Source organism: Rhinoderma darwinii, chromosome 11 (assembly GCF_050947455.1).
Source record: "Rhinoderma darwinii isolate aRhiDar2 chromosome 11, aRhiDar2.hap1, whole genome shotgun sequence".
NCBI classification, from domain to species: domain Eukaryota; kingdom Metazoa; phylum Chordata; class Amphibia; order Anura; family Rhinodermatidae; genus Rhinoderma; species Rhinoderma darwinii.
The window spans coordinates 45111184-45137892 of record NC_134697.1 but is presented as its reverse complement, the minus strand read 5'-3'; the positions used below and the strand labels follow the sequence as shown (position 1 = coordinate 45137892).

Sequence of the window (26709 nt, the reverse complement as noted above, 5' to 3'; positions counted from 1 at the left end):
AGTTCAGTTGTGAAGTGGTTTTGAGGGCCTTATATATTAGAAACCCCAAAAAAGTCACCCCATTTTAAAAACTTCACCCCTCAAAGTATTCAAAACAGCATTTAGAAAATGTCTTAACCCTTTACACATTTCACAGGAATTAAAGCAAAGTAGAGGTGAAATTTACAAATTTCATATTTTTCTGCAGAAATACATTTTTAATACAATTTTTTTTATAAAACAGAAGGTTTTACCAGAGAAATGCAACTCAATATTTGTTGCCCAGTTTCTGCAGTTTTAGGAAATATCCCACATGTGGCCGTAGCGTGCTACTGGACTGAAGCACCGGCCTCAGAAGCAAAGGAGCACCTAGTGGATTTTGGGGCCTTATTTTTGTTAGAATATATTTTAGGCGCCATGTCAGGTTTGAAGGGCTCTTGCGGTGCCAAAACAGTCAAAATCAACCAAAAGTGACCCCATCTGGGAAACTAGACACCTCAAGGAAATTATCTAGGGGTGTAGTGAGCATTTTGACCGCACAGGTTTTTTACAGAAATTATTGGAAGTAGGCCGTGAAAATTAAAATCAACATTTCTTCAAAGAAAATGTAGGTTTAGCGATTTTTTTTCTCATTTCCACAAGGACTAAAGGAGAAAAAGCACCGCAAAATTTGTAAAGCAATTTCTCCCGAGTAAAACAATACCTCACATGTGGTAATAAACGGTTGTTTGGAGACACGGCGTGGCTGAGAAGGGAAAGAGCGCTATTTGGCTTTTGGAGTTCACATTTAGCAGGAATGGTTTTCGGAGGCCATGTCACATTTACAAAGCCCCTGAGGGGATAAAACAGTGGAAACCCCCCACAAGTGACCCCATTTTGGAAACTACACCCATTGAGGAAATTATCTAGGGGTATAGTGAGCGTTTTGACCCCACAGGTTTTTTGCAGAAATTATTGGAAGTAGGCCCTGAAAATAATAATCTACATTTTTTCAAAGAAAATGTAGGTTTAGCTAATTTTTTCTCATTTCCAGAAGGACTGAAGGAGAAAAAGCACCACAAAATTTGTAAAGCAATTTCTCCCGAGTAAAATAATACCCCACATGTGGTAATAAACGGCTGTTTAGACACACGGCAGGGCTTAGAAGGGAAAGAGCACTATTTGGCTTTTTGAGATCACATTTAGCAGGAATGGTTTGCGCAGGCCGTGTCACATTTGCAAAGCCCCTGAGGGGACAAAACAATGAAAACGCCCAAAAAGGGACTCCATTTAGGAAACTACACCTCTTGAGGAATTCATCTAGGGGCGTAGTGAGCATTTTGACCCCACAGATGTTTCATAGAATTTATTAGAATTAGGCAGTGAAAATAAAAACAGTCCTTTTTCTTCAATAAGACGTAGCTTTAGCGCAAATTTTTTCATTTTCTCAACAAATAAAGGAAAAAAAGAACCCAACATTTGTAAAGCTATTTCTCCCGAGTACGGCAATACGCCATATGTGGTCATAAACTGCTGTTTGGGCAAACCGCAGGGCTCAGATGGGAAGGACCGCCATTTGGAGTGCAGATGTTGCTGGATTGGTTTCTGGGCACCTGTGGGCCCAAAACAGTGGAAACCCCCCAGAAGTGACCCCATTTTGGAAACTACACCCCTCAATGCATTTACCTAGGGGTGTAGTGAGCATTTTAACCCTGCAGGTGTTTTGTAGAAATTAGTGTGCGCTCAATGTTGCAGAGTGAAAATGGGATTTTTTTCCATAGATATGCCAATATGTGGTGCCCGGCTTGTGCCACCATAACAAGACAGCCCTCTAATTATTATGCGGTGTTTCCCGGTTTTAGAAACACCCTACATGGGGCACTAATCTTTTGTCTGGACATATGACAGGGCTCAGAAGTGAAGAGTACCATGCGGAGTGGAGGCCTAATTTGGCGATTTACAAAGTATTGGTTCACAACTGCAGACGCTCAGATGTGAAATAATAAAAAGAAACCCCTGATAAGTGACCCCCACTATGGAACTGCACCCCTCAAGTCATTGATTAAGGGGTGTAGTGAGCATTTTCAACCCACAGGTCTTTTCCATAAATGAATGCGCTGTGGATGGTGCAAATTAAAAATGTATATTTTTCCCTAGATATGCCATTCAGTGGCAAATATGTCATGCCCAGCTTATGACGCTGGAGACACACACACCAAAAATTGTTAAAAGGGTTCTCCCGGGTATGACATGACGATGCCATATATGTTGAAGGAAACTGCTGTTTGGGCACGCTGTAGGGTTCAGAGCCGAGGGAGCACCATTTGGCTTTTGGAGAGCGGATTTTGCTTGGTACTATATTTGTTTGAGTATTGCTGGTGTTTTATAATGTGGGGGTACATGTAAGCGGGGCGGAGTATATAAGGGGCATAGTCAGGTGGTATAAAAAAATAATAATAATCCATAGATGTGTGTTACGCTGTGAAGCAATCCTTTCCGCACAGGCCAGTGTCGCACTGATAAATGGTGTCATTTCTTATCCCCCTTTTGGTCCACACTCTGCACCTTTGTAGTTTGAGGAATTTTGCTAGGAAGTGTTGTCCTGGTATAATACGGGCACCGTCGCTTCCAGCGGATATGTTTGGGCCCTCCCCTTCCTGGTTCCCTAATTTTAGGTCCTTGATAAATCGCCTCTTGAAACTGAAGAAATGTTCCCCTCGGGCACAACTGCATATTTTTTTATTTCCTGACTTATTGGAGCCATAACTAATTTTATTTTTCATAGACGTAGCGGTATGAGGGCTGGTTTGTTGCGGGATGAGCTGTAGTTATTATTGGTACCATTTTGGGGTACATGCGACTTTTTGATCACCTTTTATCCTATTTTTTGGGATGCCAGGTAAACAAAAAAACGCAATTCTGGCACAGCTTCTTTCGTTTTTTTTATACAGCGTTCACCATGCATTATAAACTACATGTTAACTTTATTCTGCGGGTCAGTACGATTCCGGCGATACCTAATTTATAGCACTTTTTTATGTTTTACAACTTTTTGCACAATAAAGTAACTTTTGTAAAAAGAATGTATTTTTTCTGTCGCCAAGTTGTGAGAACCATAACTTTTTAATTTTTTTGTCGACGGACGTGTATGAGGGCTTGTTTTTTGCGGGACGAGCTATAGTTTTTATAGGTACCATTTTTGGATACGTGCGACTTTTTGATCACTTTTTATTCTAACATTTGTAGGGCAAAGTGACTAAAAAACAGAAACTCTGGTAACGTTTTTTACGGGTTTTTTTTACGCTGTTCACCGCGTGCAATAAATAATATAATATTTTGATACCTCCGGTCGTTACGGTCGTGGCGATACCAAATACATATGGTTTATTATTATTTTTCAATAATAAAGGACTTGATAAGAGTAAAAGGGGGATTGTGTTTTATTTGATTACTTGAAACTTTTATTGTTTTCAAACTTTTATTTTTTGCACTTTTTTTTACACTTTTTTATACTTTTTTTACACTTTTTCTCAAGTCCCACTAGGGGACTTGAAGGTCCAACGGTCAGATTTTTTTTTTTCTAATACATTGCACTACCTATGTAGTGCAATGTATTAGATCTGTCAGTCATTCACTGACAGCAAGCCGTTTAGGCTTCGCCTCCCGGCGGGGCCTAAATCGGCTTCCGTAATGGCAGAGCAGGAGACCATTGTGTCTCCTGTTGCCATAACAGCAGTCGCCAGTCCCGATTGCCTGTCCGGGCTGGCGATCTGCTAGTAACCGCTACGATGCAGCAATCGCTTTCGATTGCTGCATCGAAGGGGTTAATGGCAGGGATCGGAGCTAGCTCCGGTTCCTGCCGTTACAGGTGGATGTCAGCTGTACAGTACAGCTGACTTCCACCGCTGATGACGCCGGATCAGCTCCTGACCCGGCGCCATCTTGCCGGCAGCTACGGAAGCCGATCAGGCTCCGCCGCCGGGCGGATCTTGACCGGCTTCGGTGCTAGGCAGACCGGGAGGCCAGTATTAGGCCTCCGGTTGCCATTGCAGCCACCGGAACCCCGGCAATTTCATTACTGGGGTTCCGATGAGCTGCAAACACCTTAAGTGCAGCGATCGCGTTTGAGCGCTGCACTTAAGGGGTTAATGGCGGGGATCGAAGCTAATTTCGGTCCCCGCCGTTACAGTCGGATGTCAGCTGTAAGATACAGCTGAGATCCGACGATGATGGCACCGACTCAGCTTCTGAGCCGGTGCCAAACGTTTGACGTACATGTACGGCATTTTGCGGGAAGTCAATGCTTTCCATGACGTACATGTACGTCAAATGTCGGGAAGGGGTTAATAGATGCCCTGTGTTCAATGCTTGAATAGCATGTTCTATCAGCCACAACTAATTCTAGCATATAATTGTACAATGTTAAGCCATATAAGAATTGCACACTGGTAAAAAGACAATGCACTTACTCTTTAAACCTATTCCGCAGGTTGATGGAAGAAAGGGAAGAAAAAAAAAGTATAATATTTTAGAAATTAGAAAAGTTTTTTTTACTTCATCATTAACATTCACAAGACTTTCTTATCAAATGACTGTGGTAATGACATTCTAATAACCAAAAATCTTTTAATGGGTACAATTAATGTAATACCCTTTGCAAAATCATTATCAGTCTTGTAGAATCCAGTGTAGCAATAAATTACATTGAAGAAAAGATGTCTACGGATAAACAGGCCTACTGTATGTCAAGTACAACACCCGCGTCCTTTGTAGTCTGGATTATAGTCAGTCAGTTATTCAGGATAAAGCCATCTATTTTTTGTTGTAATTACAGCAGCTTTATGGTTCAGCCTACTTGAAGCAAATTAAGGGGGCCTTGCATAATGGTGAAGCACAATTACACTCTTGGATGAATACAATGTGATGTGTCCTGCAATGGATTCCTAATACGTTTTCATAATCTGCTTCTTGCTTTGACTTGTGCGTTAGATTTTGTAAAGTCACTTCTTTTTATAATAAGAGTTTTTGTGCCTGGGTAGCACCGTGCTCTGCAGCTAATGGCAGACACACTTTATTGAAATATATGGCGTAAAAATGCAATTAAAGCATCTATTTAATCAAATGCATTAGGAGGGTAATTCATTGAGAATTCATTGCAAAAGAGATTAAGCAAGCTATCCATGACCAAGTTCCAGCTCTGATAATGTCACATGTCAAATGCCATCAGTAAAATGTGGCAGAGCACACACCTGGGGTCTATGGATACTAAGCAAAAATGTACATGGCAATTGGCAATTGTCCCATACTTGCACCATTACAAAAATGCTGAGGTGATGAGTACAATTGTGTGCCTATAATTGTGATCTGCTACCCGATCCTACATCAAGCATAGTGAGACGCAGGGAGCACACCGGGCGGTACAGTTGCTGTGGCAACAATACGATGTCTAAAGAGTCGTGCCTGGGTCCAATTCTAGTTTATTTGGACCTGTGCTTGAGACTCTTCGACATTGTTGCCTTGCCCTGCGTTGTTCCTTAGATCCTCTTTTTCTATCCTTGACACTGTTGGGGCAATTTAGTTCAACTTTGACTGGACATCGAATAGGTGCCTTAAAGGCTATGTAAACCTTTTAACACTTTTATATTTATATATATATATATATATATATATATATATATATATATATATATATATATATATATATATCCAAGAAGAAAATTCAGCAGCACTCCAACGATCAAGGTGAAAAAAAAGTGAAATTTATTGTGCCAACATGGCAATGCAACGTTTCCGTCCCACCTTGGGACCTTTCTCAAGCATAGTGATACATACAAGTTCAGTGGTTTATATAGTGTGTATCCAATCAGTGTCGTCAATCTCATTAAGAAAATGAGGTTGGTATATACATCTTAAAACAACGTGATATAAACAAAGAAAGAGTATCGAAGTGACATAAGTCGATACATATGGTGAAAACAATAAGTTGATGTTAAAAACAACATAAAACATACATTACTTATGCAAGAAAATACAAAATTCCATAAATCGCAATATTCACCAGCTGGGTGAAATACGGAGACTGCACGACCACTTAACCAATCAGAATGCAGGTATTGTTGTAAGACGTATAACACTTGTCATTCACAGCCCGTGTCTGTCCGGCTCCACTGCGCATGCGTCGGATCAGTCCGGACCGGATATGACGTCTCGCTATAGTAACTAGGATACCGATCGTTAGTAAACAGAGTCCTCTCAGCATTCAGTTTGGTCGATCAGTATAACCCGGAAATGACATATCGCTTCAAGAGTTAAACATATCGATCCTCCGAAAAGACCATTGCGTATAATATAGGTAGGAAATATAGATCAAATAAGAATATTGCTCATCTTGTCTTTACACAGCACCTACAGGGTAAATATACCCAAATGTTATACCTGCATGGAAATAGGCAATTTACTGCACATCATAATTAGAGTGTCAAAAGCTCATTCATGGTAATATATAAGAAAATAACCAATAGAATCCACACGAGGAAGACGGGATCCCGATCACATTCCGTGTACGGTGATCTCCGTCATTCAGGTTCGTGGAAAGAAACGCACACAACATCGTGTACGCGGTCCCAACCATATCACCTATAACACGTGTAACGGACTCACAATATTTTAAAATCATAAAAATAAAAAAAGGAGAAAAGATGTGCCGTAAATACAACCCATCATGGGAAAGGAAGAAACCAATAAAATATCAAATATGCTGAGAAACAGACACCTTGAGCAAGAGAATACTTCAACCACCTCTCCATCGCAGATATAACTAATATTGGTTTATCATAATATCAATGAAGTCGATCTGAAGTGGTCCTGCAGTCCCATGTTTATCTACAATAGAAGATTTTTTTTTATTAAAAACATGTCAAATTCATGTATCACACATTTTCTTTTTAAAGAGGAGAACATCACCAGAAGTTGAGACACAACAGAAGGTAACAGACTCAGGGAGCAATTCTAGATACATTAAATTCAACGTTAAGGCCATTAGGTCGCAAAGAGTTCAATTGGAAAATCCATTTAAGTTCACATTTATGTAGTGCCCTATGTCGATCACCACCCTTATAGGATAAAGGGATATGGTCAAGGATCATAAATTTCAAATCCTTTTCAGTATGGCCATGATCAGTGAAATGTTTTGCAACAGGTAAGTCACATTTCTTTTTTCTTATTGAGTACCGATGGTTATTCAACCTCGTTTTAAAATCACATGTAGTTTCCCCTACATACAATAAATGGCAGGGGCACCAAAGTACATAAATAACCCAGTCTGTATCACAGGTGACATGATGTTTAATCTTAAATGACTTATGTGTCACAGGATGTTCAAAAATATTACCCCTCTGCATAAGATTGCAGTTGATGCATCTATGGCATGGGAAATTTCCTGGTCTTAAAGACTTTAATAACGCTTGTGTCCCTTTTAGCTGTTGTTCACCAACTCTGGTTCTGACAAGATTGTCCCGCAGATTCTTAGCTCTACGGTAAGACATTAAGGGCGGATTGTTAAGTTCACAAATATGGTTATAGCTATTTTTAATGATAGGCCAGTGTCTATTCAAAATGCTGGATACACTACCACTCAACACATTATATGTAGATATGAATGGTAATCTTTTGCTTTTAATGCGCTTACATGGTTAAGTCAATGTTTCCCTCGGGATACTCTTGATCTTCATTTTGTGAGTATATAATAAATGTTTAGGGTATCCCCTTTGAGCAAAATTGGAAATCATGAGGTCTAGGGACGTATCTAAATCATTCGGATCATCCACAATCCGTTTTGCTCTCATCATCTGACTTAATGGCAGAGACCGTATCATGTTCTTAGGATGACAGCTCTCAAATTGTAAAAGGGTGTTACGATCTGTATCCTTCGTATATAACCTAGTGGTTAGGACATTGTCCCTCAGTATTACATTGACATCCAAAAACTGTACCATTTCATTGGAATAGGTCATAGTAAATCGGATATTATGATCAATCTGATTAAGGAACTGATGAAAAGACTCCAAATTTGCTACAGTATCCGTCCAGATGAGGAAGACATCGTCTATGTATCTCCACCACCCCAGTACATGGGTGAAGTGGTGGGACACATAGACGCATGTCTCCTCCATCATGTCCATGAAAATATTGGCGTAGGTGGGGGCCATATTGGACCCCATCGCCGTCCCCTTTAATTGGATGTAAAATTTATCATCGAACATGAAGTAATTGTTAGTCAAAATCAGTTCTAGGAGAGACATGATGAATTCCCTACACGGGATATCATAATCAGAATCCATTAGTCTCCGTCTCACTGCCTCCATACCTCTATCATGTCCTATAGAGGTATAGAGGGAGACAACATCAAAAGACACCAACAGTGCTCCTGCTGGGGGTCTTGTCTGTTTTAATTTCTGAAGGAAATCTGTAGTGTCCCTAATATAGGATTTAGTGCCTGTTGCAAATTGTCTCAATGCCTTGTCTACAAAAATCGAGATATTGTTTAAAAGGGAACCCCTACCCGATACAATCGGGCGACCTGGCGGATTCACTAATCCCTTGTGAATCTTGGGAAGCAAATAAAGACAAGGAGTATTTGGATGATCTATAAGCAAGAAGGCATATAACGCAGAGTCGATAATGCCCTCATCAACTGCTGATGTCAAAAAAATTTTAATCTTCTTCTCAATATCACACCTAGGGTCAGTTTTTAGTAATTTGTAAATATCTATATCACTCAGTTGTCTATGAGTTGTCCGAGGGAAACATTGACTAAACCATGTAAGCGCATTAAAAGCAAAAGATTACCATTCATATCTACATATAATGTGTTGAGTGGTAGTGTATCCAGCATTTTGAATAGACACTGGCCTATCATTAAAAATAGCTATAACCATATTTGTGAACTTAACAATCCGCCCTTAATGTCTTACCGTAGAGCTAAGAATCTGCGGGACAATCTTGTCAGAACCAGAGTTGGTGAACAACAGCTAAAAGGGACACAAGCGTTATTAAAGTCTTTAAGACCAGGAAATTTCCCATGCCATAGATGCATCAACTGCAATCTTATGCAGAGGGGTAATATTTTTGAACATCCTGTGACACATAAGTCATTTAAGATTAAACATCATGTCACCTGTGATACAGACTGGGTTATTTATGTACTTTGGTGCCCCTGCCATTTATTGTATGTAGGGGAAACTACATGTGATTTTAAAACGAGGTTGAATAACCATCGGTACTCAATAAGAAAAAAGAAATGTGACTTACCTGTTGCAAAACATTTCACTGATCATGGCCATACTGAAAAGGATTTGAAATTTATGATCCTTGACCATATCCCTTTATCCTATAAGGGTGGTGATCGACATAGGGCACTACATAAATGTGAACTTAAATGGATTTTCCAATTGAACTCTTTGCGACCTAATGGCCTTAACGTTGAATTTAATGTATCTAGAATTGCTCCCTGAGTCTGTTACCTTCTGTTGTGTCTCAACTTCTGGTGATGTTCTCCTCTTTAAAAAGAAAATGTGTGATACATGAATTTGACATGTTTTTAATAAAAAAAAATCTTCTATTGTAGATAAACATGGGACTGCAGGACCACTTCAGATCGACTTCATTGATATTATGATAAACCAATATTAGTTATATCTGCGATGGAGAGGTGGTTGAAGTATTCTCTTGCTCAAGGTGTCTGTTTCTCAGCATATTTGATATTTTATTGGTTTCTTCCTTTCCCATGATGGGTTGTATTTACGGCACATCTTTTCTCCTTTTTTTATTTTTATGATTTTAAAATATTGTGAGTCCGTTACACGTGTTATAGGTGATATGGTTGGGACCGCGTACACGATGTTGTGTGCGTTTCTTTCCACGAACCTGAATGACGGAGATCGCCGTACACGGAATGTGATCGGGATCCCGTCTTCCTCGTGTGGATTCTATTGGTTATTTTCTTATATATTACCATGAATGAGCTTTTGACACTCTAATTATGATGTGCAGTAAATTGCCTATTTCCATGCAGGTATAACATTTGGGTATATTTACCCTGTAGGTGCTGTGTAAAGACAAGATGAGCAATATTCTTATTTGATCTATATTTCCTACCTATATTATACGCAATGGTCTTTTCGGAGGATCGATATGTTTAACTCTTGAAGCGATATGTCATTTCCGGGTTATACTGATCGACCAAACTGAATGCTGAGAGGACTCTGTTTACTAACGATCGGTATCCTAGTTACTATAGCGAGACGTCATATCCGGTCCGGACTGATCCGACGCATGCGCAGTGGAGCCGGACAGACACGGGCTGTGAATGACAAGTGTTATACGTCTTACAACAATACCTGCATTCTGATTGGTTAAGTGGTCGTGCAGTCTCCGTATTTCACCCAGCTGGTGAATATTGCGATTTATGGAATTTTGTATTTTCTTGCATAAGTAATGTATGTTTTATGTTGTTTTTAACATCAACTTATTGTTTTCACCATATGTATCGACTTATGTCACTTCGATACTCTTTCTTTGTTTATATCACGTTGTTTTAAGATGTATATACCAACCTCATTTTCTTAATGAGATTGACGACACTGATTGGATACACACTATATAAACCACTGAACTTGTATGTATCACTATGCTTGAGAAAGGTCCCAAGGTGGGACGGAAACGTTGCATTGCCATGTTGGCACAATAAATTTCACTTTTTTTTCACCTTGATCGTTGGAGTGCTGCTGAATTTTCTTCTTGGATATACATATGGTCTTTGGATCGGGACTATCAGCTGGCACCCTCCATTACTGGAACCTGCACATTGAATCAGAGTGCTGCCGTTTTTCTACTGGTGTATATATATATATATATATTTAGGGAAAACAGCTCCTGATTTTCAGACGTTTAAGCGTTTTTTACGGCCGTTTTTGGAGCTGTTTTTCTATAGTCAATGAAAAATGGCTCCAAAAACGTCCCACTGCTTTTTGGCAGGCGTCTCTTTACGTTCCGTTTTTGGAAAACAAGGCATAAAAAAAATGCCTCGTCGGAACAGAACGCCGAATTTCCCATTGAAATCAATGGGCAGATTTTTGTAGGCATTCTGCTGCAATCCAGGTTGCAGGGGTTTGAAAATGTGCAGCATTCCAACAATTTTGTTCCCTGATTTTTTTATGTCAATTCTGTTGTGGATTTTCATTGTGGATTTCATCCTTTGCAATGCATAGAGTAAGATCTGCAGCAAATTCAGTTCAAAATCTTACATGCAGACTTTTCAGCAAATTCGTTTTGGATTTGCTGGAGATTTGTAGTGAAATTCGTAGCAGAAAAAGTCTGCCGTGTATGGCCTTACCCTTAGGGAACTATTCAACAATATATTTCTGGCTCATGATCACTGTAATATAACATTAAGTATAATGTAGATATTTTTATACATGTTGTGTAATGTAGAATGAACATGGTTCCTGAAAGGTCACGTAAGAACATTTTGCACATTGTGTAAATTGTTCTTATTTGGTGTGATATTAACATTATCCCTAAGGGCAAATTCTGGAAAGCCATTATTCTACTTGTTGTATAAGTGAGATACAAGACTTCAGTGTCTGCAGGTATTTATAGAGCAGCTATAAAACACCATTACCCTTTTTCAGGTTAGTTATCTTATGATAACTTATAATAAAGAAAAATCACAATGCTGCAGTTACAGAGGTCCAGAGGCCCCAATGCAAAATCTGTAACATGTCTCCGCATATGAGACCGAGACCATCTGGGCCCGAGTGTAACCGAAGCACCTGCACCCCCGATGGTTATTCACCTGCAGAAGTTCAGTTATTACAATGGTTTCACACACATTGTAACAATAACCTCTCTACTTACTGTTTGTAGCTGACCATCACAATTAATATAGCTGGTATACAGCAGAGGATAATAATAATAGCCAGTGCAAGCAATGCTCCCTCTGTGTAGCCAACAGCTTGGGCTTGCTTCTTAACATTGGCTACCACATCCGGGGTTCGAATCTCCAAGATGCGTCCTCCAAGACCAATGTAGTCCTGGAACTGTTTATTTATGTCAAGAACTTTGCCATCCAAAAATCTGTATAAGCAAAAATGCGAAAGATTAGAATAACATCAAAGGTTTTTGTATTTGAACTTTTTTTTTTAATTGTATGCTTTTCTTGACGAACATGTTTTTGTTTTTTTTTACTACTGACCAAAAACCTGCCTACCTATCCAATACTACTTATAATCGTAACTGAGTGATTTATTCCGCACATAGACTATCGGGAATACTGCGCAGGACACTAGATGTCACTGCAGCACAGACAAATCTGCTATACTGCAACACAAACACAATGCTATAAACCTCCATGTCCTTAATTACTAATAATCTCCAACTAACATGAAGGCCTTTGGGACATGCAGTATTTTATTTAGCTGCAAAACATTAGTACATTATTAGAAATGTTGAAACTGAATACATCTATAAGTAAAACTACAAAATATATATACATCGTTTTTGTCAGTGCCATGTCCCCTATTATTGTGAATGAAATGGTATCTGATGTAATATTAAACAATGGGAACATGCGTTATCAACATAAATTCTTCTTTCTAATTTTACTGCGTTCATTTAAAGGGGTTTTCCAGTCCCTAAAAAATTGATGGCCTATCCTCAGGATAGGTCATCAATAGCTGATGGGTCAAGGTCCGATTCCCGGCACGGCTGCAACGGCGATTCACAGGTACTGCTGCCTTCTTCTCCCATTGAAGTGAATGGTTGAAAAGGCTACCAGAGAATTGACGCAACATCCGCGATTCACAGTGAGCAAGTAGAATTGAAAGGAAAGCAGCGCTTGTACGAGCGATGCACCCCCTTCAAAACAGCTGATCAGCAGGGGTCCTGGGTGTCGGACCCAGACCCATCAGCTATTGATGGCCTATCCTCACCGCGCAGCCGCGGACCCACATGGACAAAACTTACCTGGAGCCTGGCTGGAGGTGAAGGACTGGACGTCTGGACCGAAGACCTCCCCTGGAAGACATCGCCGGAAGAGGACTGGAGTGGGAGCAGCTCTTCTGACAGTGAGTAAATTATCTCAAAGTGTTGTTTATGTATGGCCCTGTTCACACAGTATTTTGCAGGCAAAAAAAAAATCTGCCTCAAAATTCCTTAAAGAATTTTGAGGCAGATTTTGACCTGCCCACACTATCTTGCCGCGTTTTTTTGCTGCGTTTTTTGCCCGCGGCGATTGAGGACAGCAGACAAAAAACGCAGCGAAAAATGCATTTTCTGCCTCCCATTGATTTCGATGGGAGGTCAGAGGCGGAACCGCGGCAAGAAAGGACGTGCTGCTTTTTCTTTTTTCCGTGACTGGCTCCCATTGATTTCAGATTAAATCAATGGGAGGCGGTTTTGGAAGTTTTTTGGTGCTGATTCTGACGCAGTGTCCGAGTCAATATCAAGGCCCAAAAACTCTGTGAACTGGGCCTTATTGTTAGGGCTTATTCAGACGAACGTGTAATACGTCCGTGCAACGTGCGTGATTTTCACGTGCCTCGCACGGACCTATGTTACTCTATGGGGCCGTGCAGACTGTCAGTGATTTTCACGCAGCGTGTGTCCGTGTGTCCGCTGCGTAAAACTCACGACATGTCCTATATTGGTGCATTGTTCGCGCATCACGCACCCATTGAAGTCAATGGGTGCGTGAAAATCACGCCCAGCACTTCCGCAGCCGTATAAACTATGAATGAAATTAGAAAAGCACCGCGTGCTACAAACATACAAACAGAGTGTCATAATGATGGCGGCTGCGCGAAAACCACGCAGCCGCGCATCATACGCTGCTGACACACGGAGCTGTTATGGAACTTTTGCATGCGCAAAACGCCACGTTTTTTGCGCGTGCAAAAAGCACACGCTTGTGTAAATCCGGCCTTAGGGTAGGAACACACTAGGCATGAACACTGCGGATTTTATGCAGCACATTTTATTGTGGAAAATCCGCAGCGTATTACAGTCGCAGCCGAGTGGATGAGATTTTAACAAATCTCATTCACACGCTGCAAAAATAATGGACCTGCAGTGTGGCTTTTGGCTTTTTAAGCCGCAGCGTGTCAATGTATTCTGTGGAATCGCTGCTCCTCTGTTGCGGAAATGCTGCGGTTCTGCCGCAAAAATCACACAAGAGAAGAAAAAAAAGGTACTTTTTTTAAATTGATAAAGTTTAGACTCACCCCGGCCGTAGTCCTGGTGACGCGATCCTCTATTCTTAGCGCAGCTCGGCCTCCTGTCATGACGTTTCATCCCATGTGACTGCTGCAGCGGTCACATGGTCTACAGCGTCATCCCAGGAGGCGGGGCTACGTTCAGAAGAGAGAGATGCGTCACCGGGACTACGGCCAGGGCAAGTCTAAACTTTTTTTTCCCTGCAGGATTCCCGCAGCGGACACGCCTCACGAAACCTGCGCCGCTATTTGGTGCGGTTTTGCTGGCAGAATTCCCTGCGGCTCCCGGGATAAGCTGTGTAGTTTTACTCAGCATATCCGCCTAGTGTGTCCCTTATGATGTCGCTCCTGGAGCTGCTGCCGGTCTCTAAATAGGCAGTTGGTTCAGTAGAATTTGGAATTATTTTTTTTTGTGAACCAGCTTAAAAAAATACAAAACTTTTGTGTTAGGGCCTGTTCACATCACTGTTCGCTTCCGCTCCGGGGTTCCGTCTGAGGTTTCTGTCGGGTGAACCCCGCAACGGAAAGTGAAAGTGATAGCACAGCTTCCGTTTCCATCACCATTAGCGCAGTCGACTGCGCTATTAATTCCGTCCGAAAACCAGCCGGAATGGTGACGAACCACCGCTCCGGGGTTCCGTCTGAGGTTTCTGTCGGGTGAACCCCGCAACGGAAAGTGAAAGTGACAGCACAGCTTCCGTTTCAGTCACCATTGATCTCAATGGTGACGGAAACATCGCTAATGGTTTCCGTTCGTCACCATTCCGGCTGGTTTTCGGACGGAATTAATAGCGCAGTCGACTGCGCTAATGGTGATGGAAACGGAAGCTGTGCTATCACTTTCACTTTCCGTTGCGGGGTTCACCCGACAGAAACCTCAGACGGAACCACGGAGCGGAAGCGAACGGTGATGTGAACAGGCCCGAACACAAAAGTTTTGTATTTTTTTAAGCTGGTTCACAAAAAAAAATAATTCCAAATTCTACTGAACCAACTGCCTATTTAGAGAGCGGCAGCAGCTCCAGGAGCGACATCATAAGGGACACACTAGGCGGATATGCTGAGTAAAACGACACAGCTTATCCGCCCCGGTAGCCGCAGGGAATTCTGCCAGCAAAACCGCACCAAATAGTGGCGCAGGTTTCGTGAGGCGTGTCCGCTGCGGGAATCCTGCAGGGAAAAAAAAGTTTAGACTTACCCCGGCCGTAGTTTAAGTGACGCATCTCTCTCTTCTGAACGTAGCCCCGCCTCCTGGGATGACGCTGTAGACCATGTGACCGCTGCAGCAGTCACATGGGATGAAACGTCATGACAGGAGGCGGGGCTACGCTAAGAATAGAGGATCGCGTCACCAGGACTACGGCCGGGGTAAGTCTAAACTTTTTTATAAATTTAAAAAAGTGCCTTTTTTTTTTTTTCTCATTTGTGATTTTTGCGGCAGAACCGCAGCATTTCTGCAACAGAGGAGCAGCGATTCCACAGAATACATTGACATGCGACTGCAGTCACACTGCAGGTCCATTATTTTTGCAGCGTGTGGATGAGATTTGTTCAAATCTCATCCACTCTGCTGCGACTGTGATACGCTGCGGATTGTCCACAATAAAATGTGTTGCATAAAATCCGCAGTGTTCATGCCTAGTGTGTTCCTACCCTAAGGCCGGATTTACACAAGCGTGTGCTTTTTGCGCGCGCAAAAACGTGGCGTTTTGCGCTTGCAAAAGGTCCATAACAGCTCCGTGTGTCATCAGCGTATGATGCGTGGCTGCGTGATTTTCGCGCAGCCGCCATCATTATGACACTCTGTTTGTATGTTTGTAGCTCGTGGTGCATTTCTGTTGTCATTCATAGTTTATACGGCTGCGGAAGTGCTGGGCGTGATTTTCATGCAACCATTGACTTCAATGGGTGCGTGATGCGCGAACAATGCACAAATATCGGACATGTCGTGAGTTTTACGCAGCGGACTCGCGCTATGTGAAAATCACTGACAGTCTGCACGGCACCATAGAGTAACATAGGTCCGTGCAAGGCGCGTGAAAATCACACACGTTTCACGGACGTATTACACGTTCGTCTGAATAAGCCCTAACAATAAGGCCCAGTTCAGAGTTTTTGGGCCTTGACATTGACTCGGACACTGCGTCAGAATCAGCACCAAAAAACTTCCAAAACCGCCTCCCATTGATTTAATCTGAAATCAATGGGAGCCAGTCGCGGAAAAAAGAAAAAGCAGCACGTCCTTTCTTGCCGCGGTTCCGCCTCTGACCTCCCATCGAAATCAATGGGAGGCAGAAAATGCATTTTTCGCTGCGTTTTCTGTCTGCTGTCCTCAATCGCCGTGGGCAAAAAACGCGGCAAGATAGTGTGGGCAGGTCAAAATCTGCCTCAAAATTCGGTGCGCGGTTCCAGCCGGTCGCCGGTGCGCATGCGCGGGAGTTTGCGGGTGCGCGTGATCGGTCGCACAGGCGGCGGTGTTTGACGGCCCCCATGCTACCCAGGGCCGCCATCAGGGGGGTATTAGGGGTACTGATGTGAGAGGCCCGGCCAAACCTAATTGAAAGGGGGGCCCGCAGCTCATGACATTCTTTTGGTGAAAAAAACAGGCCCCATTGCAGGGGCCTGTTTTTTTTCTTCCAAAGGCAAGTCGCGGCAGTTTGCCGGGCCCCCCTTTCAATTAGGTTTGGCCGGGCCTCTCACATCAGTACCCATAATACCCCCCCTGATGGCGGCCCTGGGTACCATGATATAGTACTGGACGGAGTACCGTTAACAGGCGGTGCCACGGTAGGGGGGCCCAGAAAATGTAGCTGTAGGGGGCCCTGAAGTTCCTGATGGCGGCCCTGCTGTACACCATTGGGCCTATGTTTTCTCTATTTGAAGATCACGCTGTCACTGATTTGATAGAGAACCTAAGAATTGAATTTGTAACCACTTCAGGATTGTTCTTATAGACCCTCTGTTGTGTCTACTGTGCTCATCGTAAGGTTCAATATATAATAAGGGTTTCATTTAGGCTTGGTCTGTGCAGCAAAATAAAAACTTTCTTCAAAATTGCAGTATGACTGTTTACCACTGGAAAACACTAAGTCACAGGCAACCTCCGACCATCAGTCCAACTGTTCAGACGTTTTGTCATGGTTGCAAGGTTCCCTGTGACCCTTTTCCCTTTAGGGTGGCTTCACACGCAGTGGTCAAATGTTAGCTTGAATTCAAAAGTGAATTCTTAAACATACATGTGGTTTCTTTGGGGGGGATTTCGCTTGCGTTTTATGGTTTAGTGGCAGTTTTTTTAACTCACAGCAAGCCTGGCTTTGCTGTTTTCTCCATCATTTAGTGGCCTTTTTGTTCTATAGACCGCCATGAAATTTTTTTTTCTTCTCAATGCGTGTAATGTTTGGTTTTTTTCGGAATAAATCGTGTTGAAAAAAAGAAAATTTACAAATCGTGATTAAAAGATCATGTGATGCAATGTAAAAAAACGCCCACTAAAAAATAGGCAGCTAGTAAAATACACTCTTCGCAAAAAATGCTACTGTAAAAAACACCATAAACACATGTACCATTTTACTGAACAAAGGTAAGTTTTTTTTTTTAATATTTTTTTGGGGGGGAAAAAAAATGCTCTATAAAAAATGTGTGAAGGAATCCTAAGTGAAAAATTTAGATCAGGTTTCAGTAATTCCACGATTTGCAAGTCACTAAAGGTATTCCTAGCATTTAGGCATCCTGCACTCAAGATGAAAATGCTGCAGAATTTCCATCAAAAAATTTCTCTGCATTTCCGCAAAATAAATGGACATGCTGCAGATTGAGAGTCCGCAACGGAGGTCAATTCCCGCACTTGTTTCCTCCGTACTTTTTCTACAGCGTATGGATGAGATTTGTTGAAATCTCATCCACCTTGCTGCTACTGTAATACGCTGCAGAATTTCTGCACAGAAATCCTGCAGCATTTTTGGCCCATGTGCAGGAGGCCATACAGGGCTGGTTTAAGTGAAGCGGGACAGGGACATAATATTTCCACTTTAGAAAGAATTTGTGCGGCCTCATCTAGAATATGGAGTTCAGTTCTAGACTCCAGTTCATTGAAAGGATACGCTGGAGTTATAAAAAATACAAAGAGCAACTAAACTAATAAGGGGCATGGAGAATCTAAATTATGAGGAACGATTAAAAGAGTGAAACCTACTTAGCCTTGATAAAAACCATCTAAGGGAGGACACGGTTAACTATAGTATAAGTACATGAATGGCCCATACGAAAAAATATGGTGAAAAGCTGTTCCATGTAAAATCACCTCAAAAGACGAGTGAGCGCTTACGCCACCTGGAAAAAAAATAAAAGTTCAATCTCCAGAGGCGACAAGCCGCCTTTACTGTGAATCTGTGGAATAGCCGACCACAAGAGCTGGTCACAGCAGGGACAGTAGATGGCTTCAAAAAAGGCTTAGATTATTTCTTAGAACAAAATAATATCAGCGCCTATGTCAATGTATAGAATTCCTGTTTGAATGTGGATCCAGTCTGATCACCACTTGGGATCAGGAGGGAACATTTTCCTTTTTAGGGCAGATTGGTTAATGAGTATTTTTATTTATTTATTTTAAACCTTTCTCGTGATCAAGAGGGGTAAGACAAAGTTCTATAGTTTACCCATGCCCCTTCTCTTTCTTTAATCCTTTGGTTGAACTTGATAGCCATGTGTCTTTTTTCAACCATAGGAAGTATGTAACTATGTCTGTGTTCAGTTGACTACATTTTATTATCCGTTACACTTAATCATTTAGTTATTTACTAATTACTTTTACTTTTTTACATGGGTGTTCCATAAATGAATTGAGAGCAAAACATGTGTTTTTTTGGTTTCATTTAACGTTTTGTTTTAAAAAAAAAACCAGCAGATTTCTGTCTAACACACCATACAGTTCTGTGAAATACAAGCATTAAATGTCTTTAACAAAATAGGTAGAAAAGCTGAAATACAATATTTATTTTTCTACGTTTGACGGACATAAACAATATTTCCCATATTTTTCTGTCTTTCATAAGTCAGAACATTGAGGTTGCCTTCTGCTGCTTTTGACTTTTTGTGGTATTATTGCATTGGTCATAGGGTGCTTAGCAAAGTGCTTTTAAATAAAAGAACTGTACGAGACAAAGAGCAGCTGTGAGCTAATATAACATTCCGGTCCTGCCATTGCATTAAATATTCCAACTAGAAGATAAGGCGTGTTGTGTTTTTTAAGAATAAAATGTGCAGCTATATCTTGGTTTGTAGAAATTCACATAGTGCTGGACGTACATCCACACGTGATCTTCTGCTCTAATGTAAAGAGAGAGTCATTAAAACGTAGATTCTCCATAGCACCATAGTTCATTTTTTTTGCAGGTGATGGAAACTTTGTGTCAATAAAATGAAAACAAAGGCTGGATTCACATGTTGTGGCTGTGGCAAAACTGCACAGTTTAACAATGATTTTGGCAAAAAAACCAAAACATTTTGACCACAATGTTTGAACCCATCCTTAGAGGTGCATACAGTTGACTTCTAGTGAAATTTGTTTCTGGCAAGCACGTAGATTAAAACCTAAAAGGATATTCCACCCAAATACTTTTTTATAAATGTCCGAGATGGGGAATGTCATGGTATGACTGCTACAAAGCTGCCATTTTCCTTCTCTTTTGGAAGGATAGTGACAATCTAGCTACAATTGAGTCATATCTGACAGTTTGGTTTTTAGGGAAACCGTGCATAACAGCCAAATTGCCAGCTAGCACGTTCCTAGTAATCCGTATATCTCAGATTATTCGTGTTTTCAGATCAAGGCAGAATTGACATTGAACCGAGGGCAAAAAAAAGGGCACTGAGGTTTTGCAGTACTTAAACCTCACATTTCTTTATTACCTACTATCCTATTAGCTGTAATCTTGTAGAGGAAAATTTAGGTGGTAACTGCCTAAGTATTAGGGAAAGATCTGTTTTTTTGTTTTTGTAGTATTAGAATTGAGACAGTGGCGTAACTACCACTATAGCAGCCGTAGCAGCTGCTACGGGGCCCGCAGCATGAGGGGGCCCGCGCCACCCGCCCCCATGGCCGGAGGCTCCGCTAGCAGCCGCTATGCCTGCTACAGCGCGACGCCACTGAAGGGGTTGTTCCTACAAAAGACATGCATCCCCTATCCACAGGATAGGGGATACATGTGTGATCGCTGGGACGCCCAGCGATAAGGGGACCGGGGGACCGAAAGTCCCCCGAAGTTCTCCATGACAAACCTCGGACTTCTGGGGTCTGTCGGCAGCTCCATTGAAATGACTTGTGCACAGGTTGCACTCGTGCGCATGCGTGACCAGCGCTCCTTTCTTTTTTTTATTGAACTGCGCAGACGCTGGAAGTCCGAGGTTTGTCATGACAACTTCAGGGGAATTTCGATCCCCCGTTCTCCTTATCGCTGCCAGAATTCACACATGTATCCCCTATCCTCTGGATAGGGGATCCATCTCTTTTGGAGGACAAACTATAGGCTATTTTTTTTGGGGGGGGTCTATATGACGTTATCTACAGGGAGGTGTTGTATGACGTTATCTACAGGGGGTGTTGTATGACGTTATCTACAGGGGGTGTTGTATGACGTTATCTACAGGGGGTGTTGTATGACGTTATCTACAGGGGGGTTGTATGGCGTTATCTACAGGGGGCTGTATGGCGCTATCTACAGAGGGGGTTTGGGGCTGTATGGCGCTATCTACAGTGGGCTGTATGGTGCTATCTAGGGGGCGCTGTGTGGCGGAATCTATAGGGAGGCACTATCTTCAAGGGGGGGTTGTGTGATACCCAGGGGAGGGGGCCACCCAGTCAAAAGTTTGCTATGGGGCCCAGTTTTTCCTAGTTACGCCCCTGGATTGAGATAAGTAACCAGTTACTGCCTAGGTATTAAAGAGCTACAAGCCTTGCGTGTTGTGAGGTGTATGAGCTGGTACACAGCTCGAAAGGCGTGTCAATCGCTTTAGACAATCTCTTTTTGTTCGAAGGGACCCATGATGATAAACTGATCATAAGGTGTCCCACTACAGGAGGAACAAAGCATTACACAGTGAACAGTGTAATCAAAGGGTTGTCTATGTAAAGCATGGATGTGCGGTGTCCTCCCCCCAGAGTTTGAGATGCTTTCTGAAGCTGCTCCCCACTTGGACTAATAAATGGGGATCCTGAATAAGGGACTCCCCTCTGTTTCTTTTTATCTAACCCAGGCCATCCCTCCAAGTCATTGCTGGTTGAGAATAAAGCTTTTAGAAGTGTAAAACCAGTCTTAATCTTGCCATACATGGCATGGTACATAGTGGTTTATGATGTGTTGGGAAGGACTGTATTTCCTATGTGTTGATGATGCATAGTTGGTCTGAAGATGGATGGAAATCTTAGGGTATGTTCACGCGCTTACTAAAAACGTCTGAAAATACGGAGCTGTTTACAAGGGAAAACAGCTCCTGATTTTCAGACGAATTTTAAGCAACTCGTGTTTTTCGCTGCATTTTTTACGCCCGTTTTTGGAGCTGATTTTCTATAGTCAATGAAAAACGGCTCCAAAAAAAGCTCAAGATATGACATACACTTCTTTTTTGCGGCCGTTTTTCAAAATGGCCGTGTAAAGAAACGGCCTGTTGGAACAGAATGCCGTTTTTCCCATTGAAATCAATGGGAAGATGTTTGGAGGCCTTCTGCTTCCGATTTTTCGCCCGTTTACGGCCGAAAATAAGCCGTGTGAACATACTCTTAGAAATCCTGGATATAAGTAAGACATTTGGCGTTCCTTGCAATCCTTATCTATTATGTTGCTCAAAGATTTATATGGTCTGGATGACCTATGATTAAAACTGGTGTAAAATATTAAAGAAAAAAAATTACTTAGTGTCCAAAATTTTGGTTTTGTCCTGTGTCAGGAGTTGCTCACCAAAAAAGTATTTGCATCTATGTAATTGTCCAATTTGCATCTTATGCATGGAGAGGCAGTATGTGGGCAGTATGTGTCTTCAACACTAGACCCAATGAACATCATTACTGCTGCAAAACCACTGAAACAGGCTACACGTTTAAAATTAGATGAGTCAAAATGAATTAATAGATGCTTACTATTCATAAAGCTCAACACAGGGTTGATGATGAGCAATTCTTGAAATTTGTTTGTTTGACTGCCTGCACAGAATTATTTTTTGTTGTGTTTTGTTACATAAATTATTCACTATTAGTTGATGATTAATTTTTCTGACAATCAGATTTATGATATAATAATAGTCACACGGATAATGGCTGGTATTTGCAGACATGCACTTTTGTTGCACAATTTTCTTTTAAATAACCTAGACTGTTCCTTAACAAATGACATGCTGTTTCCATCACTGCAGGAGCCTCATGTGAACCCCTAGGGTATGTTCACACGGCAGCGTCCTTAACGGCCGAAATGACGGGGCTGTTTTCAGGAGAAAACAGCCCCGTCATTTCAGCCGTAACGGCATGTGCAGGTGCTTGAACGCCGCGTCCATTACGGTTGCTTTTCATTGGAGTCAATGAATAACGGCTACAATTACGCCCCAAGAAGTGACAGGTCACTTCTTTGACGCGGGCATCTATTTACGCGTCGTCTTTTGACAGCGGCGCGTAAATATACGCCTCGTGTGAACAGACAAACGTCAGCCCATTGCTTTCAATGGGCAGATGTTTGTCAACGCATTCAAGCTGTAATTTCGAATGTAATTCGGGGGTTAATACGCCCGATTTATGTCCGTAATTAGTGTGTGTGAACATACCCTTAGGCTGGATTCACACGAGCACATTACGTCCGTAATGGACGGAACGTATTTCGGCCGCAAGTCCTGTACCGAACACACTGCAGGGAGCCGGGCTCCTAGCATCATTGTTATGTACGATGCTAGGAGTCCCTGCCTCGCTGCCGGACAACTGTCCCGTACTGTAATCATGTTTTCAGTACGGGACAGTAGTTCCACGGAGAGGAAGGGACTCCTAGCATCGTACATAACTATGATGCTAGGAGAAACGGCTCCCTGCAGTGTGTTCGGTCCGGGACTTGCGGCCGAAATACGTTCCGTCCATTACGGACGTAATGTGCTCGTGTGAACCCAGCCTTATGTGTTTTATCACATGACAAGTTGCAGCTATTTACACGAAGAGGCAAAGCCATGCCTCAATTCTTCATCTTCTGAAACAATGCCTTCTCTCTGAGGGCTAAGAACTTTGTAGGAATTTAACAACGTTACTACAAAATGTGGCAAACGGCCCAAGAGTTGCAAAAACTGCTGCTTTTGGTCCGTTTCCCACGCTCTTTAAAAAGTAGGTAGAGTTAAGTGGAAATCTACGCCGGCTCCTGGCCAACGTAGATTTTATTTGGTAGTGCATAGACAGCCAAAGATGCAACCGTTATTAAGAGGTGTGACCTCTAATTAACATTGTCGCCTCTTAAGCCCGCATGTTTCTTATTCAGACTGGCATATGAATTGCTAATCTTCATAAATCTCCCTCACTAAGTATAGCTACATATCGTGGTCAGCTGTAAGCCGTTGTAACAAAAGTGCAATTTCATCCATGTACTATACTTTTTTTTAATTCTCAGTTATCTGTTTTGTTTGCAGTGTTTTGTTAGTTACAGGGAAATTTTGTAAAAATATACTATTTAAATAGATCTGCAAAGTATACTCACTTAAACAGTTCACTGCGGGATATCGCTCGTTTTGTTTGCGGATCAACAGCATAAACCATCAAGTCGCACTGACTGTAGTCCTCTTCTGAAAAGCCATCTCCATATCTTCTGGCTCCGATTGATTCCACTACAACTGCTGCTCCTGGGATTTGGTCCTGGACATATCGTTCTAAAATACTGAAAGAAAATATACACAAACAAGAACTAGTTGAGTATATGAGGCACAACTTCTTCTTTTTTTATATTTTTATTTAATTCAGTGGACTTTCTAGTGGGTTACTTTTTTTTGTATCAGTTTGGGGACTTTGCCATTGGTTTACACTAATAGTAGTAAACTGTTTCCAATTGATACATGAAAATTCTTATTGCAGTACAACAAATCAAGGTTAGGATGACTCATATCAGAGTAAATGTGCTAGCTATAGACCTGAGAAATATATTAGCTGGATCTGCCAACTATCTAATGTTTTTGGTAATAGGTAGACTGTCCACTGACATCATCACTGGAACAAACAGAGATGGGACAAGTTGAATTTAAAACCGTCCACAATTTTCTTTAGTGTCCTTCACTTAGTCAGACCATTAGATCAGCCTATTACTGCAAAGTTTCATAATAACTCACAATAATAAAACAAAAAACATATTGATTAATACTTGACTATAACAATAAACATTTTAATAGCTAAATGTACTTTTAAAAAATTATGATTGTGCCATCCAAATGGCTTCATTAATATTTTCTAAACAAGCAAAATCATAGAAATCTAAAATCCTAAACATATAAGGCTATGTAGAATCTCAAGATATATAAATATATACACTTCAATACTGGACCGGGTTGTTTCTTTCTTTCTATTGAATGGTTGTGTTTCTTAGTTACATCTGTTTAGACCAGGGGTAGGCAACCTTGGTGAGATGAGATCTACTGTAATAATGCAGAAGCTTCTTAAGATCTCTTGTGACATAAATGTCTTAATTCACACAGAAAATAAATGACCCTGTTTATGCCATACACTTAGACAAGGTGCTATTTTCACATGATTTACATTTTTCACAAACCTGTTCCAATCACATTGTAAGTTTGCAAATATGTTCTAAAAAAAAAAAAAAATGGAGCATCTTTTTTACAGAAGAATGAATTCTTTAGTGTAGGGAAGGGAAGAAATTGTCAGTATAGTGACAAACAAAAATAATGGATTTCTGTGGACTATGGTGATAACAATTCTGCTGCTTTAGTCCAGAACATGGGGACTGAAGTGCCCTCGTTGTTGAACTTATTAAGGCATCAGTGATCTACTCACCTGTCAAAGGCCAGGATCACACACAAAGTTTTGATGCAGTTTTTGGCTCAGCTTTTTGTGCCAAACACAGGGGTGGACACAAAAGAAAGGCGATAGATCAGCCTTTTCTTTATACATCTCTTTCCGTTAAGTTCCACTTATGGCTTTGGCTCCAAAAACTGAGCCAAAAACTGCATCAAAACTGTGTGTGAGATCCTGGCCAATTATCTACCAGTAGATCTTGATCTGGTGGTTACCTACACTAGCTTTAGACTACATCTATATGACAACCAATATTGCTGCCATTACAATTTTCATATGTATTATCCGGCTTTCCCAGAAAGAGCTCTGACTAAAAAGAAAAACCTTGAATATAATTTTTAGACCTATTTACATGTAACTTTTATTTCATTTTAAGTGGGAACTGCCCTTTAACAATAAATGGTGTCATTCTCTAGCACAAGGCAACAAAAATGTCAATTGCCAATTATCACAATAATACGAACCAATAGTTTGTCACCACAGAGTGAAAGCCAAGAGAATAGCAACAAAAAGGGATACAGTTAGTTTTAAATTGTTTATTTATTTGGTTGCAAAATTTGCAGGATTATTTTAATGCTTTTTTTTATAATTCAATTTTTCTAATTCAATTCAATGGAGAAAATACAATTTTATACACAGCAAGCCCTAAAAAAAGAGTGCTATTCAATATGTCAATGATTTTTTTCTTTGTAAATTTAATTCGTTATCAGGCCAAATTTGGATGTTGAAATATTTTAACTTCACATAAAGCAGAAAAACCCCCACAATATGCAAAATGTGAACATCACCATAGAGAATAGTTGTTACCGTAACTGTGTAATGAGACCAGTAAGCATAAATGGCATTAAACTTGATGATAAATTAAAACAAGTACAGGTAAACAAAGTATAAACTAACAAAGTACTGTTAGAGAATTATGTCCTACTATATACTTATCAATTATCATGAATAGAGTTGTCTTTTAAATAGAGTTGTGCCAGTTTCAGATAATGGTAATCGGTTTCCCTTTCATTTGACAAAGCCCAGCTAGTCATAATCTGCATTGTTCAGTCCTATTCTATAGAATTAATATGAATTATAAAAGCAAGTTATTTACAATGGAGAGATTAGTGTTTTGAGCTATTACAGTAATTTGTTAGGGTTTTGTTTGATGTTTCCTGAGGCAAATCCTTTGCTATGGAATCGAGGAAACAATGTCGGCTAAAATGAGCAGAATTAGAGTGTCGGGATCAGCTATTAATATGACTTCTAGTGGGAATAGAAGCTAATATCAAACCATTTGAAATGTAAAACTGTCTTCATAGTGCACTGCAATCCTAAGAACTAATGCCTCGTACTCCAAGGTGTCATTGACAGTGGTTGTGTTTAAACCATCAGCCATTTAATTTCCAAGGTTGTAGAAACAATGGTTTTAAATCATTAAATGTACAGATCGCGTCCTCTAAT

At 41.1% G+C, this 26709-nt stretch overlaps 1 protein-coding gene across 1 annotated transcript in view; it reads right to left on the bottom strand.

Moving 5' to 3' along the window:
* Window positions 1-26709, bottom strand: part of PCDH15 (protocadherin related 15) — a 1038602-nt gene that overhangs the window by 70994 nt on the left and 940899 nt on the right. Inside the window, exons 29-30 of the mRNA XM_075841191.1 lie at window positions 23942-24118; window positions 11875-12093 (exon numbers count right to left, since the gene is read on the bottom strand). Of these exons, the coding sequence (XP_075697306.1) occupies window positions 11875-12093; window positions 23942-24118 (396 nt within the window). The remainder of the gene's footprint in view (window positions 1-11874; window positions 12094-23941; window positions 24119-26709) is intronic.